Below are 16342 nucleotides of genomic sequence, written 5' to 3' on the forward strand. Positions count from 1 at the left end.
GTCAATATAAGAGGTCCATGTATAGAAACACTAGACTTCACGTGGCAACTCTCCACTGCATCTGGAATGATGAGATCAGGGATTAGTGGAGCAAAACAAGGGGTAATCTCCAGAAGAGGGGAACTTACCAATGTTCACATGCAAAGAAGTTGCATGTGCCGATGTGATAACTTCACCTTGGCATCGAAAGTCAGTGGCCACAAAGTCACGTAGACTACAGCAGCGTTTTAATCATTACTATATACTTGTGTATTTTGTATTCTAGTATGCATTGAGTCACACGAAGGATCCACGGAAAAAGATTGCCCCCGGGTTGCCCCTGTCCCACTTATCAGGGCAGGACATCCCCACCGGTCTACCCGATAGCGCGGTATATCCGGTTCACTTACTGACTTTAGCAATAAGAGGAGACGTATTGGCCTCTTTACGGTACAGATGGCGGAAGCAATTAATAGCTATCTATGCTAAGGTCATCTTTATCACTCACGCAACAATCATCTCTCTGAGACCACAGACTATTGCTAATAATTCTTGCCATTGCCTGCAGTGAGGACCTGGCATCGAGATCACTAAAGGCTTTCCGGTGTAGGTTGCAATGCCGTCACCAACTACGATTTAAAAGCCACTATCATTTGTTTCAGGTCTCACACGTCAATTAGTCTTGGCGTCTCAAACTTCGCATTCCACTACTGGACCCGCTACCATGGTACGTGGTCACTCGTCAGCAGACGCAATCTCTGTATCTTTCTGAAAGGTCCTCAGAAATTACCCTGTAGCTCAGGCCTCAATCGGCTCCTGTGATGCGATATCGCCAACATTGGATGTCCTATTATTTGCTTGAGGAATGGAGTATCCACATAGGCATCTAGCTTTAATAGTGCTGATGTTACTGTATTGTATTTTGCAGTCATAAGTTTATGCAGTCTCAGCCTCTTGCGGCGAGTGTTGGTAACGCTCGAGTTCAATGATGCTTGCTGGTAAACGAAAGCCTTGATTTCCAAGGCCATTCTCTGGTTTGCGAAACCTTTGCAACAGGGATCGACTTCTCTACGGTTTGTGCTAGAGATAAATGACGTACTTAATGGTTTCGGATACTTGACTTGATCCCAGTGTCTTTGCGAAGGGTAAGGCCAAGTGATGACGACAGAGGACTTGTGGCACTGAGTCTGACACTTTTAGTTTTATATGCTTATCAGAAATGAGACCAGGGGTTACAGTCACAGCAACAAAGTGGCAAGGAACGCCAAGTCGATGAGTTGTAATAAGTAGATTCAATGCCTACAGAGACTATGCTGAAGATAAAAAAAAGAGATAAATAAGATATTCTCCCGCATAAGAATGAAAAGAATATGATTGCTAAGAAAAGGACTGGTTCCTTTTAGTACTGATATGGGCTGGCTCCCAAAAGCGCAGAAGGCGCAAAATCAGCCGCAACAGGGTTCAAAGAGCCAAAGCGCTCAAAGATTGCGGCCATAGAGTTATGTGCTGGCTGCAGTCCGCCATCGACCCATCCTCCAAGGAATGACGTGCAGTCACTGTTGATCAAGACTCGCGAGCTCGAAGTATCGTTGAGCTTCTGGTAGTCATAGAACATGGAAGAGATAAGCTTGTCTTGTCCTGGAAGACCGAGGGAGAATGCACCATAGGAGTACTGATCAAGGGGCCAGTGGACTAGGTAAACGTCATCGTCGGTCACGGGGTCGAGGAAGTCAGCGTAGTTGGGATAGCTGCTATCCCGCATGATCCGAGCAATCTGCTCCTTGAGGATAGAGAGCAGCTTGTGAGGATCTTGGATGGTCAAGATCGTCTGCGAGAGATCCTCCCAAGCATACGTGAGAAGGACCATACCATAGTCTGGATGTCCGTAGTCGAGAGTGTAAGCCTGGGGAAGGTCTGTGTCAGACAGAATGACTCGAGGGAAATCGGCTGGCTGGTCGTTCCAGAACTTCTTCGTGCGGATGTAAAGCTTGGAGGAGGCAGTCATGTGGAGGTCGGTGATACCACGGTTGACTGCAGATGACATGATGGGCTCGTTGGTCGTGTCCGAGACATCTGCAAAGGCGAAGTTCATGGCTCGGCTTGAGGTACCAACAACAGCAAGGTCGTACTCGACCTGGTCAGCGGTGGGGTTACCGTTATCAGAAGATGGAGTTTCTTGGATAACAACATAGTCAACATCATCACCACCACCGCTAGTGATCTTGGCAACAGTGTCAAACTTGGTCTTGAGACCCAGGTCCGTAGCCCGCTGCCAGATAGCCTTGGCCAGCTTCCGGATTCCGGTCGCTTGAAGACCATCGCCAGTCATCTTCGCAAAGATGGCCTGATCAGACTCGAGACCATTGACGATAAGACGGAAGATCGAGTTGAAGCCAGCAGAGTAGACGGCACCAAAGCCACCGGAGCCAACGCCGAGGGTGCCGAAACGCTCAAAGTCATCTTCAGTCCAGACTTGACCCCCCGGACCGTCCCACTCGTGCTTCTCTCCAAAGATACGCTGAAGTGCGGTGTAGCAACTGTCGTTGCCAAACTCATCTAGGTACTTTTGCCATTCCGGGATGACTTGGTTGCGCGTCTCGGTGTCAGATGAACTGAGCCATTCGGTGAGTTGAGTGGCCGCGGTAATCGACTGAGCACCACCAGTCAAGCCCCTAGAGATCAGAGAGCTCCAGCCGTTGCTAACTTACTCGAAGCCCTGAACAGTGATGTTCTGACTGATCCAAGAGGTAGGAGTTTCTTGGTAGAAGACAACAGTGGGAACTTTGCCTGGATCAGTTCTGAATGAATGTGTAGTTGAACTCATTGGCATAATAATACAGAAGATCTTCAGACGGGGGAAAACGCATCGCTCCCATCTCAGCAACGTTGACACTATCAGGGGTCTCAATGGTTCGGAGACGGCCGCCAACATCGTCTGTGGCTTCGATCAACGTGACATCTGCACCAGCCTTGACGAGGTTGAAAGCCAGAACAACGTTGGTGATGCCACCACCGACAAGAACGACGGAGAAGTTGGAGGGCAGAGTTCCGAGTGGCTGATTGATATCACCCCCAGCCTGGTTCCATGCCGAGTACACAATTTGAGGTGTATCGACCCAGGCCTGGGGGCGTACCTTTTGTTCGCCGATCTTGGAGGTCTGTCTCTTGACAAAGTGCGAATTAAGGACTGGTTTGGGAGGAGGGAGGGTGCGATCCTTCTTGGGATGCTTGTGAGAGTCTCTCTTATTATTGAAGCTGAAGAAACGCATGCTGAATGAGTGGAATATTGATTGAGAGATTGTTTATGAGCTTGAAATGAGTGGATGAATGGGAATGATAATTCAGAAGGTAGGAGAAATCTCTCTGTCTTTATAGATAGTTAAGCTGATGTCTATTTACTGGCGAAGTAGTTTGCAATGGGTTGATAGATCTGACAGTTGACGCTTGCATCGCGCGTCTTACCTCGCCATCAAGCCTTCACCTCAACTGCCGAGATTGGCCATAGGCTCTATTCCAGAAAGCTGACTTAGACTAAGCCAGGACCGACTGATGTGGGCAAGTACCTTGAGCCGGATGAAAACCTCCTCGTATGCTTGATTATCACTTCATGGATTCCTCTCGCTGTGAGAAAGTATCGTAAGTGACCTTTTGCGGAATGATAACGTGAAATACCTATGCGAGGTGGATATCTAAGAACCAATTTGTGAAAAAAAGAGAAAAAAAAAAATAGAAAGTTTCCCCTGGTCGAGACTCATTTCTAAATGACCTGTCAGCTGGGGAAAACAACTCAGTCGCAAGGTCCCCAACTGCAAAACCATGTTTCGGTGTGATATGAGGAACTCCCTTGATAGACCCTTGCCTTTGATGACAGGAGCATTCCGACAAAGACCTGAGGACGTCACCTTGATGCCCAACGAAATGTCCATAAACTGATCGAGTTAAGTGGCACCATTTCTATATCTGTCAGATGGGTTTTGTGCGCCCTTGAGTCAAAGCGGGAATTGCTGTCTTGAAACTGCCAGCCTCGCTTGCTCACTACACAAATCAACCGATCCATCCAAACTTTCGACTTTCCCGATCTGAGAACTTATCCCAGTTGGCAAGGCGGGAGATGGACAGATTTTCATCCGTCCGTGCAGAGAAAAATATAAATGTGTATGGAGTGTAGTATTGACGCAAGGATGAATAGATATATACAGGGATAGTTTACATTCCCTTCTGCCGTAAAGGGACCATCTTTTGGTCTCTTACTCGATAATTAGCTATGAAATTCCTCTGTTGACTATGAATCACTTTCCATTCGGCCGGAAAGCCGGCAGCAATACCGCTGCCTAGCTCCCGTGCGGGCGGGCGGGAGGGCGGCAAGTCAAACTAATTGCCAGATAGCCTCGAGTATCCATACCGGTGCGTCAATGACATTTCCTCTTACAGAAGATGATATTGCTCCTTAGAGATGAAAGGGACGGTGATGGATCCTCGAAAAGTTTATGTTCTGTTCTATGCAAAGATCGATTTAGTTCTATCGGCCCGAGACTGATTGAACGGAGATGGTAAATTGATAGTGGATTTCTACTCGATTGGCTGGCACTGTCTCAATCCTATGTTACTGATTCTCGTGAAGTGGGTAGAAAGGTTGATGACACCCATTGCATAATGGCTCTAGAACGAGGAAAAATCAAAATTTGATAGACAAGGGGTCTCATTCAGAACTGTCACTCTCGACTTCGACCGATGATACTACTCTCGGAGTCTTATCCCCCACCTGTCATCCAATCAGCTAGAGCCTGTCAACGTGATATGACGTGATGATAGGTCCTTGTACGTGCCCCTGTAAACTTTGAAGGCGCTATGGTGCATTATTATTCGTTAAGCCGATGAGCCTGGCCACCTATCTTTTGCAAATATACGGATACAACCTTGCGATATATGTTGACATTTTGAGACATTGGGCTCGACGAGACGCACTGGCCTGCTTGTTGTTAATATTTGAGGAATTAAACCGGGGTATGACTAGCCGAGCGACAAGAGAAAAGAGGAGAAAAGACTCTTATTGGTTGGTCGACTATTGAGACGGAAAAAAGATAAAGAGAAATAATAGTCCGATCTTGACGAAAGGGAATATTTAAGTCGAATACATTCATCTCAAAGACACTGAAATAATTCCATAACAAATTCACCATCATGAATTCTACGTACACTCTTGCACTGCCTTGGCCTACCGGCATTGCAGCCCTCACCGCCTCCAACACTTCATCCTCTTCACTTTTCTTGGATAATCAAGACCAAATCTTCTCAGTAGATGACTCGCAGTATCTCGCAGTCACCTCTGATATCGTTTCTTCCATCTCATACTCCTCAGATCCTGCTCACGGACCTGTTACCTATATCTCCGGCTTGCTTTCTAATACCACTGCTGATGAGCTCGAACAAGTCATCAAGAGTTCATTGGAGCAAGATGATGTTTTCTCGGAGGCCTTTCTCGATACCATTCTTGTCAGTGCGGGCGATGAGGGGGATCTTGACTCCTCAGTCGCGAGCTACTTCAACAGTCTCAACGCAACTGTCATCTATGGAGGGGAGAGCGGCCCGAGTCTCTGCGGCAATTCTACCTTGACCCCATGCCCCATGTTTGGCCTTGCAGACGGCAGTAGCCTCAGCCTGAGCAAAGTCTTCCGGTTGTATGTCGATACCTACAGAACATTCATGGTTGGAACATATGAATCGGGAGATGGCTACCGTCCTTTACCTTATTCCGATTCGGAATGGGGCGCTCCATCTATCCCTGTACCCTCAAGACTTTACAGTATCGAAGATGACAGACCTCTCGCTGGGAAGCGAATTGGAGTCAAGGACATCTACGATCTGGAGGGCATACAGACCACGGCTGGTAGTCTAGCGTACGCCTCTCTTCACTCAAAGGCCGACACGACAGCTCCAGCACTCCAGCGCATTATCGATCTGGGCGGAGTAGTGGTCGGTAAGCAGAAAACAGCCCAGTTCGCTTCACCCCAGAGTCCTTGGGATTGGAACGACGTCATTTATCCTCGCAACCCCCGTGGAGATACGTTTCTGACCTGCTCCGCATCCTCTGCTGGAAGTGCCTGCTCTATCGCCGCGTACGATTGGCTTGACTTTGCTATTGGTACTGACACCGGCAAGTCTATCAGGGAACCTGCTGCCGTTGCTGGCATTTTTGGTAATAGACCCTCCCAAGGAATGATCGTCATGGATAACATCGTCACCAATGCATTCAACACGGATACTGCCGGAGTCTTTTCCCGCGATCCGGTTAGTTGGGCCAAGTTCGCAAAGGCCTGGTACGATCCTTCCCTTCATCAAGACACATCGATCAATGGCTTACCTGCCTTGTCCGTGCCTGATGTCCAAACTTTCCCCAAGCGTCTCCTCTATCCTGTTGATCATCTGCCAATGCAGAATCCGGCTGCTGAAGCTATTCTTCAAAAGTTCCTGGATGATGTGACGGATGCTGTTGATGTCACTGTCGACAAGATCAACTTGACGCAGACCATTGAGAAGACGCTGGACCGACCACTACAGGGCATGCTCGACGATCTCACCGTTCTCTGGACTCATGACCTGATCACAGAAACGGCTGATCCACTGATTGCCAACTACAAGCCCGGGTTCCCTCCTATTGATGAGCCTTATCGATCATTCTTCCGCAATGCAGTGGCGGACGATAGCAGCTACAAGTCTGCAATGGAAAACCGTACTCGCGATGCAGCTCTTTGGCACAAACAAGTCCTCTTCTCAACAAACAGCTCTTGCTCCGAGTCCATCTTGCTATACGACATCGGCACAGGCGGTCTCCCGTCCTTTCGCGAAAAGGACCTGAATGATTCCCCAGGAGCTGCATCACCTGTCGATCCTCGGGGTCCAAAGGCTGTTTCAACTGTTTCATCCTACTTTGGGGACGTAGATATCACGGTTCCCATTGGGCAGGCTACCTACCAGAGCAACGTCACGTTCCAGGAGGAGGTCATGCCAGTTACTGTTAATATCGTTGCCAAGAGAGGATGCGACTTTGTGCTGTTAAACCTTATTAACAAGCTGGTTGCCAAAGGCGTCTTGAGTTCTGTAGACACAGGAAAGCAACCATTCAAAGAATGAGTAGGATATACATCAAGCCAGTGATTCTTTAGAGAGTCATACTGTAGATAATAGCTTTAATTAAGGTTAAATTAAGTTTAATATAACTATCAATTTGCTTTTATCTATGTAAATTTTATACTGATATAATTATTAACTTGTAGTAAGGTTGAGTATAATCTAAGTTTATTCTCTGCCAGATAAAGCACTACCAATAAAAACAACTTCAACAGCAGCAAAGCTAGAAAGACAAGGTCAGTACGCTCGTCGTGGGTTTAAAGTCTTAGACTAGGATTTCACTTACGTTGCAGTTGCAACAAGAATTTCGACTCGTTTCGCTTTGCTGAAAGACAGCTGTAAACAGGACCGTGATTCCGATTCTCTTGTTTGTGGTCGGTACACTGTTAAGCGCCAAGATGGTGAGAGGAGGGAGAATGGCGGCAATCACAGTAACAATAATGCTAGTGAGCCGAATTATGCCAGCGTCTCGATACGTGACATAGCCGCTCTCTTCATCGATTACCTGGCCCATTCTCATCTTCTGGCCAAACCTACGATGAAACGGTCCAGCGACAAATCTCATAATACCTCGCGTAAAATGATCGTCGTCCTCAGCACCGGATTGCAACGTCACATAAAGGTCAGGATCGTCCATTCCATCTCCGGCCCAAGTGTTGATCTCCTCTCCAGTTTGGAAGTTCTTTCCGCCTTTATCCATAGCCAACCAGTTTCTCAGGCTTCTCAGCTGAGACTTCTTTGGACTCTGGAGTTGGCTCATTTCTGAATCTGGCAGGCTTTTAGTAAGTGAAGTACTTTGAGCCACCAACACATACACTGCGCAAGGAACCGATCTATGAAATTTGATTAGAGGTTTTATATATATATCTCACTATTTGAACATACTATACCGCGTCAGCTTTTCCTGTAGTTGACATAGGATCTGATGCTGGGCACTGTTGTTCTTTTGGCTGTCATAGAAGCTCCTTCCATACTTCTTTTCTTCCTCTGTTCCGTCAGTCTCATCAAGCGAGTTTTCCCAATGGAACTCTTTTCGTAACTGGAGGATCTCGGCCTGCAGTGAAAGCAAACATAGGATATTTGCATCATCAAAACGTCGAAAGATAGCCAGATTCTTATCACCACTCATCATACGTGCTAACCGCACGTATATCGATGGAGGTTGGTAGTTCATGTCGTCGTCAAATAGCTTAATTTTTGTGATATCGCGAGAACTGGCTTTTAAACCGGAGAGAAGATATGTCTTGAGAAATAAAGTTGCAGAGCCTGCTTTTCAGCTTAGCGGGGTTGTCAGCGCTTTTGTAGCAGCCCTTGACTTGTTAGGCGTTATCTATACTTGTGATTCCAGAATGCCTTGCTCTCTTATTCGTGGGCGCGACCCTTTATAATTCTTATTGGACAAAAATTGACGCAACTCTCTTGGCTTACCACCAGAGGTGAATCAGGCTCTGATCCATTTACAGGTATTGGTTGAGGAAAGCCCAGCTGAGAATGTCTTGAAACATGCGGGCTGAAAATGAGGCGGCAATAGAGGTACCTCATTGACTTTCTTATACTTCTGCCTACCCTTCTTTCTCATTCTTTTATCCTAATCACTTCCGCAAGACGCTCCGCGTTTACACTATCCCTATCTGTCAAGCAAGAGGAGAAGAGACATGGACGCTCTATACATCGCAACTATTTTCATTTCCCTCTTCAGTGCTGTGTTGACGCTCACTGGGAATACTTTCAACTGGATGAACAGAGTCCGGGCCATTGAAGTTGAGCTGAATCTCCACATGCAAGAGATCAAACTACTAAATGGGGTACTTGAAGAAAGCGAAGAATTTATTGAATATGTCGCGGATGAGCTGCCCACCTCAATCCGAAATGCGCATCAGCTCTGCCGAGCCCACCAGGATATCTTAGGCGAAAGCCTCTGGTCAAATGACCTCGGTCGTGGCATCTACACCAAGAGCTCGGCAAAGACAGCGTTTCGAAAAGTCAAAACAACGCTGAATGAAGATGAATGGAAGAAAGCTTTCAGGCTCTACAGAGGCTCGGTTTTCATGCTCAGAGATCTTTGTGCAGAGTGAGTTCATATACTGCTCTGTGTTAATAGACTAATTTCAAGGGCCTTAGCATCAAGATGCATATACAGCTTAATATGACGTAAGTATTTATCCATTTCGCTCTATTATTGCTAAACGCTGATTACTATTAACTAGAGCGGCTATGGCTCGACTAGACGAGGAGTTTGCGGGTGCTCCGTCGGCAAAAGATTTAGTTGAGCTCCAAGGAGACGATTTCTTTGTCATTGCCTATATACGAGCGCAGGATCTGTCAGATTACCCAAACCAGGAGCGCAGAGCTGTACCGGCAACTCTGAAGCTAGATACTGGCGCAGATATCGATCATGTTTCTCAGCAGTTCTTAGTGGACGTACTCGGACTTCAAGAAGAAAGTTTCCTTGCCATCCCGGAGCACGAACAGGAGCCAGTCACTGGTTTCGATGGCACACAATACACTCCAAGATACCGCGTCAAATTACAATGGTCACGACAGCTGAACGGAGAGATGAAAGATCACATGTTTCTGGTAGTTCCAAACTGTCCATGCGATGTGGTTCTAGGAGCAAGGAACTTTCTTCAACAAGCTACTGGCTTTACAATAAAGATACAGATTGCCACAGGTAGAAGTAAGTGTTGGCAATGAAGAAAGTGAAATATATAGTGATGTTTGCTAATTTGTTTAATAGAACTAAGCGAGTCTGAGCAACAGCGTCAAGATGAAGCCATTAGCAAAGAGCAGGCAAAAGAGCGTGCCAGGTTCGAGGAAGCCAAAGCGAGGCGTGTGAGGAGGTCATGGACTGGGCGATTGTCAGCAACAGTCGAGGAGGATATAGAGATGCAGAGTGGACCAAGCCCGGTTGCAACGGGACAAGAAACTGCCAAGTAAATAGTGATGGGATCCGGGGCTTGTAATGTTGCTGTGACTGATAATGAAGGAGGCGACTCAATATGCCGAGCAAACCTTTGGCGGGTTTATGGCTAGCGAGACATAAATATATGGGCTCTCAGGCCCTAAAGTAAACATTTTAGATAGTATGTGATGAAGGAAACAGAGTTCAGAAATTTCTTATAGGTTCAATTCGCTATTTTGAACTGCCGAGAACCATGTGTCGAATTCTGACGGGGAGTCTTAACTTTTTCTTGACCCGGCCCGAGAACCCTTTTTGGCAATCTTGTTCCCAAGTGACTACTGTTATAAAAACAAATCCAACACCCGATTGTATCGAATAAGCTTTTTATTGTCAAGTAGCTAACAAGACGTTGTCCGATCGTGGCCAAGTTCGCCGGAATCTCACCCCCAAACCCTCGGTCCATACATTCTAAGAAAGTGCGGCTCATGTTCTAGAACGATGGAAGCTGAGATTTACCGTGCCAGATGTTACCATGACGGTAATTCATGGGCTGGTCCGGCCACTGGATCGAGCTAGTCACTAAGCTAAGAAAGAACTTTTGTGACCCGTTTGCTAGTCAAGCGATGGAAATGGGCAAGTAAAAAGAGGCCTTGAAGCATGAACTCACTGAATGTCATTGTTTAAAGTTTGCCGTCAGGGCGCATTTTGCAGATGCTAAGTAGTGCATTGCCCTCTGTGAATCCCTGTTGTTAAAATTGGACTCCACTGGCATGCGGACGCCGAGTTTTCCGATATGCCGTTAAGCTTTAAGAAAGGGATTTAAGGTTCTTCAATTTACATGTATCTCAAAATACGAGAAATGATAATAATAGTACAAAGTATATCCTCTAAGTAATTATTTATTAAGGGAATATATCCTCTGTTTTGACCTACTATTCTTCCTCATTCTCACTTGTGCCTCTTTGCCCTTCCAAACTACTTCAAGATGGTCCACCAGTACTGGCTTACAGCGCTACCTATCCTTGTGCTGGATGCTGCACAAGGAGCTGTCGCTACTCCCGGGGGCCACGCAAGAAAATCGAACCCATCGCCTCCTGGACTGCATATCCTGCCTCTCATTAAAGATAATTCAGATGACTATAATTCATATCTTGCTGAAGTGGCGGCTGGCACTCCCCCCAGAAAATGAAGCTGAATCTGGACATAGCCAAATCGACAACTTGTATGAGCTTCGTGCTGGCCACCGTTGTTCTCTTCACTAATGCTTCTAGGGTTTATTTCCGACAAGACTTTCGTGGAATGTGATGGCTGCAAAGATGGGTACTACCAGCTCAACAAATCCAAGACCTCATCCCCCGTTTTGGGCCATACGGCAATCTCTTATGGCGATCCAACAACATATCCGCCAAGTAACCTCACGTTTGATCTAGATTTTCATAGGGACACGTTTAGAATTGCCGGAGTTAGCATCCCTAAACAAATCTTTGGTCTTTTCAACCCCTCCAAGGATGCATTCTCTGGAATCGGCGGACTTGGACTTGGCCCCAATCTGGAACACGGATATAAGCCTGGAAAGATCTACAGCTCTTTCTTGGACAACCTCGTTGCAAAAAGAGACATTGCAAGCCGTACTTATAGTGTTGACCTACACAACCACGGCTCTAAGCCAGGCAAGTCCTTCTGTCGTGTGAACAGTACCAGCTGCTAACGCTCTGCCTGATAACAGCATCAGTTATTCTTGGTGGCATTGACACAGGTAAATTCAAGGGCAAGCTTGTAAAAAGGCCGCTGGTAAAGGATGAGCTTGGCACATTTGGGCAAGTACTCGACGCTAACCTTGAAGAAAATACTGATCTAACCTTGGACATTCAGACCTTCGATTGTTCTCACCGGGCTCCGTCAGACTGTCCCCAAAGGGAAGAATCACGCCAGCGAAGTGCACAGCTACCAAGTTCACAAGAACGACTCGGTCTTCCTCCTCGACAGCTCGAACCAGTACCTCCGATTCCGCCATTCCTTTGTCGATCCTCTCTACAACACCCTCGGCGCGGTGAACGACGGAAATGACGCCTATTTCGTGCCTTGCGAGAAGCGTAACATGCCTGGTAGTTGGGACTTCCAATTCGGCGATGTTACGATCAAGATCCCTTACAACAAGATCATCACCACACAGTCTGCTGATAAGGGCAAGACTTGTTGGGTCGGTGTTTTGACCACCTGGAAAGGACAGCTAGTTCTGGGACGTAAGTTGGCCTTGTTTTCTGTACAGAATTCTGTGAATATCTGCTGATACATTGAACAGAACCTTTCTTGGAAGCCGCCTATCTTGCCTTCGACCTCGACAATAAGCAGGTTGCGCTGGCTCCACCAGCGAACTGCGGTCAAAAACTAGTTGCATTTGGTTCCGGACCTAACGCTATTCCTGAGCTTAAAGGCTGTTAAGCAATGTGCCAAGATGGTGTGAGTAGATGGCAGAGATAAGAGTAAGATTGTGTAATAGAGGTTGATGATTGAGGGCCTAGTGGGATCTGGCTGTTTAAGATCCTTAGTATTGTTGTATTAGTTTATTTTATATAGTTCTCAACTTGCCTTTCTATACACCTGGCAGTTCATCAACCTGTAGCTGCATACCCCTTCCTCTTTTGGGCAACCGGCTTATGGACTTGAAACCCAAGGTCCCGCTGTCTCTTCTCCATCACATCAATGATAAGCTAGCATCTCATCCCTGGGATCTTCCGGCTCCCCTTCGTCATTGAGCCTATTATACATGGCCTTCCACCCCTGGTCAAGGATGGCAACAGCATCAGTGTTAGCTAAGCGATTCTTGTCCCACATAACATATCCCCAGTGACGAAATGACGGTGGTACGAAATCGCCATAGAGGTTGCTATATAACTCTTTCCAGAAGACAACCCAGGCAAATGGAGGAGAGTCATATTTTTCGCCATCGAAGCTCATTTTCTCTCGGTTGTCCTGTGCTTTGTCGCGATCAGAATAGTGGTTCTCACGCCTCGTCTCTTGGTGATAAGGTCTTGTTGTTTCGGAGACTATATCTTCTACCACTGAAACAATCTCACTTGATATTAGCTTTACTAGTTCGGAATGACTTGGGATCTCAAAGGCGGCAAATAGGACTGGCAGCCCTCGTGAGACTACCCCGTTCCTATAATAGTCTGCAAACACTTCAACAAGGTCAGCCAAGCACTCCTGAATACAGATTTGAGTCTTACTATCACTGGCCAGGTGGAAAGCCCCGGGTGGGGTATGCGGACCTGTTCGTTTGTCGTCGAACGATGGGTTATCCGGATGCAAGTCCCATTCAACCTGTTCAAACACGGTGCGGTATTTGGCTTGCGCAAATACATTGATGCATAAGATCTCTTCAATTTCCCAAGCCTCGAAAGCGTCAAGAAGTAGCTGAAGTCTTTCCTCAGGTTGAAGAAGCCCATCATCGTGGTAGAAACCGCCACCACCATGTGCCGCGCCGAAGAGGCTGCAGAAGATTTGGAAGCGGTACAAGCCACGCATGATGCGCCTTCCTTCTGTTCTGCTAAGTTCTTTAAACTCAGACAGACCGTCCAAGTTGGCCCAAGTCCAGGTAATATAATGCTGAAGCAATGTACGGATGACAGAGGCATGAAAAGACACGATGCGGATGACATCGTCCTCAGGCGGTTGCTGAGAAAGTGACTCGGTTCCCCCGGACCGGTGTAGTTTATAATCCTCGACGTATAGCAGCACTTTTTCGCGGGTTCTTGTCGACCGAAACTCATGTGTGTTATATAGGTTGACATTGTAGGCATCAATAAGTACATCGCCTAATTCCTGTTTCAAGCAATGCCATAGCCAGAAAGCTCGGTCAAGTCGATACTGCTGATGAAAGGTGGGCGAGGCATGCACCAAGGATGAAAGATCGGCGATGGCGTCTACGGCAAGCAATATCTCATTCCGGATCTCAAAAGGTAATCTCTCAATTCTGGAAAGGTCGATGCTTCCACGACAAGATGAGCCAGCACCCGCTGAAGGCGAAGCCGGGGCAATCGTCGGGGTAGGCTCCGGAACAGGCGGCTCATGACGCAGCCTTGGGTATCTTTTCAAAAAGAATCTCTTTAGTCTCTGCATTCCGGAAGATAATTCAGAGATATCGGGCAGCTGGAGGCTGCTGTCTGATGAACTTGCCGACTGATGCCGAGGTTACATTCGCGATTGTGTGTCGGGGCAGTCTCAGCAGGGCGTTTGCGTTCCAATCTTAGGCAAGCGTCGTCTTCTCTAACACGGATGATCTTTTGTGATTATTTGTTGACTGTTGGTGAGTGTAGAAAGGTCAATGGTGGATAACATAAACTGCCCGAAAGTTACAATCGCGTGGTCAGGGTGGCGTTTCGTGTTTCAGAAATCGCGCGGCTCGGAGCGAGTAAACCAACCAATCAAATCGAGTATGCTAGCGCCCAGCACAAGCACCCATTGCAACAGTCAGATCCATGATACGAGGCTGTGTTTGTCGGGCACCCTGTAACATTGACGAATGGTTCCCCAAATCAAGTTTACCTAAGCTCATCCACTTTTAACACATATCCCAAGGCGGCAAGGCTTCTCAAACTTTACCAGCAAATACGCATCGCGTCTAAATGCCAAGATGAAGACCTCGTTAGGTCTCCCAGCCCCTCCAGCAGGTATAATATTCCCGCCGAAGGTAACGGTTTGTTGGTCCTGATATAGAAGTACACCAACTTAGTGGCCATTCTACCATGCCCCGGCCGATACAGATCAAGCCTGAAACTCTAGAGACCAGTGGGAACGGCCATTATTCAACCAACATGTTACTAAAATCAGCTCCTACAGAGTCACGTCAAAACTATAGATAGTCAGTAGTTGAAGCTCATTGAGTATATAAGAGAATTCTTTTTCTATCTTTGATTTAATACAAGACAAGCACAATCATCAAGCCATTAAAGCAGTACAGATCAGCACCAATCTATTCCACCTTGTATTTTTCCTATTTCTTGCAATATATTAACGATATTGCTTCTCATCACGTTTCTTTTTGCCTCTTCGAAAGAGCTTCCACTTATACTACCAAACACCTTAAACCGATCTTCATTTACTTGTAGCTATGTGCCACTCGTGCAACACCAGAGGTTATCTTTGCAGTCGTTGCAAAGGTGGAAGGGGTCCCATCACTCAGGCACGAATGGAAGAACTGGAGATGGCAACGAGGGTAAGTTCTGCTGCTGACCAGGTCTACTCTCCGTCACATTCTAACCACTTGTAGCCTGCAGAAACCTATCGCCCTGGATACGGGAACGCTGGGGTTGCACCCCTTCCTAGACATCTGGAGGCTCGAGGAATATCTTCCAGTCGTACTGCTAGCAGCTCTGGCCGCAGTAGCTCCAATGCACAATCCAACAGACAATACGAGCCGTCTATAATGTCTGCTGACTCGTGTCAAAAGGTCGTGGATGGATTGATGTCCCTCAGATACGAGATTCAAGACATGGGTCAGCGGATTGAGGAGTTGATTGATCTCAGAAAGCGGCTCTCTCATAGGGCAAAGAGAGTGAGCGATGCAGAGTACCAGCAGGCCTTGAATTCCCCGTCTATGATTGTCCTCTATGAAGAGTACAAGCAGGCGGTTACGTATAGTATTGAGTGCCAAAGGGCTGTCTTCGAAAGGAGAGCCAAGTTTGACCACAACTATAACCGCGCGAATGAAGAAGATCAGCTGGAGATATATAAATTACAAGAAAGATGGGTGAGGGCTGCCATCAAGTGAGTGTCAATTCTGCTAAAGAAAGGGCGATTGAACACTAACTGACTAACCAACTATTAGCGCCGCCGAGAAGCGATTGAACTACTTGCAACAGTATCCATTTGCCTACAAGGATACAGAGGCAATCTTGGGCCATATCAAGGCTGCAAATGACCTATTGAACAGTGCTCTAAATGGTTTGCGCCAAATTGAGAGAAACAAGGATGGTAAGTAGAAGTCAGATAATTGGAAGCTGGCAGTAGTTACTCTTGAAGCAACGAGATATTCTGACATACTGTTTAGTTTTATATGGCCGAATTGGTAGAGGAGGTCCACATGGTGTTTATTAATATGCCTTAGAAGGATAAGTAAGAGTAATGGTTAAGCATAAGAATTTTAAGTCACATATATTTAATTGGATTGGCCTTCTACAAATGAGTCCGAGCATCCCCAAATTAATCATCTTGAGTGTTAAAAGAGTAAATAGTAAGCAGAGTAAGCAAGGCTTGCCACTTATATGACCTGTGTACGGCATGGATTAAGCTTTATTCCAACAGTGAGTCGTTTCCACTAAGCCGCTATTA

At 46.7% G+C, this 16342-nt stretch overlaps 7 protein-coding genes across 7 annotated transcripts; 4 read left to right on the forward strand and 3 right to left on the reverse strand.

Moving 5' to 3' along the window:
* Positions 1 to 1378: 1378 nt before the first annotated feature.
* On the reverse strand, positions 1379 to 3248 carry BKA55DRAFT_590149 (uncharacterized protein; the record flags this gene model as incomplete). The annotated part of the gene is made up of 3 exons (XM_046195044.1): positions 1379 to 2682; positions 2716 to 2777; positions 2818 to 3248. 3 exons carry the CDS (start codon positions 3246 to 3248, stop codon positions 1379 to 1381), a joined length of 1797 nt encoding a protein of 598 aa, XP_046055650.1.
* A 1912-nt stretch (positions 3249 to 5160) lies between these two features.
* BKA55DRAFT_635093 (amidase signature domain-containing protein) lies at positions 5161 to 7110 on the forward strand (the record flags this gene model as incomplete). Its single annotated transcript, XM_046196997.1, has 1 exon — positions 5161 to 7110. The coding sequence occupies one exon, from the start codon at positions 5161 to 5163 to the stop codon at positions 7108 to 7110; it is 1950 nt and encodes a 649-aa protein (XP_046055651.1).
* A 65-nt stretch (positions 7111 to 7175) lies between these two features.
* Positions 7176 to 8433, reverse strand: BKA55DRAFT_556641 (uncharacterized protein). Its single transcript, XM_046191724.1, has 4 exons — positions 7993 to 8433; positions 7923 to 7940; positions 7394 to 7875; positions 7176 to 7330 (listed from the first exon to the last, which is right to left on the reverse strand). The coding sequence occupies exons 1-4, from the start codon at positions 8279 to 8281 to the stop codon at positions 7316 to 7318; spliced, it is 804 nt and encodes a 267-aa protein (XP_046055652.1). The 5' UTR covers positions 8282 to 8433; the 3' UTR covers positions 7176 to 7315.
* Positions 8434 to 8688: 255 nt separating this feature from the next.
* Positions 8689 to 10265, forward strand: BKA55DRAFT_556642 (uncharacterized protein). Its single transcript, XM_046191725.1, has 4 exons — positions 8689 to 9178; positions 9229 to 9258; positions 9315 to 9784; positions 9845 to 10265. Exons 1-4 carry the CDS (start codon positions 8763 to 8765, stop codon positions 10042 to 10044), a joined length of 1116 nt encoding a protein of 371 aa, XP_046055653.1. The 5' UTR covers positions 8689 to 8762; the 3' UTR covers positions 10045 to 10265.
* Positions 10266 to 10994: 729 nt separating this feature from the next.
* On the forward strand, positions 10995 to 12451 carry BKA55DRAFT_590151 (aspartic peptidase domain-containing protein; the record flags this gene model as incomplete). Its single annotated transcript, XM_046195045.1, has 6 exons — positions 10995 to 11168; positions 11201 to 11231; positions 11281 to 11694; positions 11736 to 11830; positions 11913 to 12252; positions 12312 to 12451. The coding sequence occupies 6 exons, from the start codon at positions 10995 to 10997 to the stop codon at positions 12449 to 12451; spliced, it is 1194 nt and encodes a 397-aa protein (XP_046055654.1).
* A 74-nt stretch (positions 12452 to 12525) lies between these two features.
* BKA55DRAFT_660351 (uncharacterized protein) lies at positions 12526 to 14354 on the reverse strand. Its single transcript, XM_046197553.1, has 2 exons — positions 13240 to 14354; positions 12526 to 13191 (listed from the first exon to the last, which is right to left on the reverse strand). The coding sequence occupies exons 1-2, from the start codon at positions 14129 to 14131 to the stop codon at positions 12710 to 12712; spliced, it is 1374 nt and encodes a 457-aa protein (XP_046055655.1). The 5' UTR covers positions 14132 to 14354; the 3' UTR covers positions 12526 to 12709.
* A 549-nt stretch (positions 14355 to 14903) lies between these two features.
* On the forward strand, positions 14904 to 16184 carry BKA55DRAFT_635098 (uncharacterized protein). Its single transcript, XM_046196998.1, has 4 exons — positions 14904 to 15227; positions 15282 to 15778; positions 15840 to 15985; positions 16062 to 16184. Exons 1-4 carry the CDS (start codon positions 15123 to 15125, stop codon positions 16106 to 16108), a joined length of 795 nt encoding a protein of 264 aa, XP_046055656.1. The 5' UTR covers positions 14904 to 15122; the 3' UTR covers positions 16109 to 16184.
* Positions 16185 to 16342: the final 158 nt, after the last annotated feature.

Source organism: Fusarium redolens (genome assembly GCF_020744475.1).
Source record: "Fusarium redolens strain MPI-CAGE-AT-0023 chromosome Unknown BKA55scaffold_2, whole genome shotgun sequence".
In the NCBI taxonomy this organism is placed as follows: domain Eukaryota; kingdom Fungi; phylum Ascomycota; class Sordariomycetes; order Hypocreales; family Nectriaceae; genus Fusarium; species Fusarium redolens.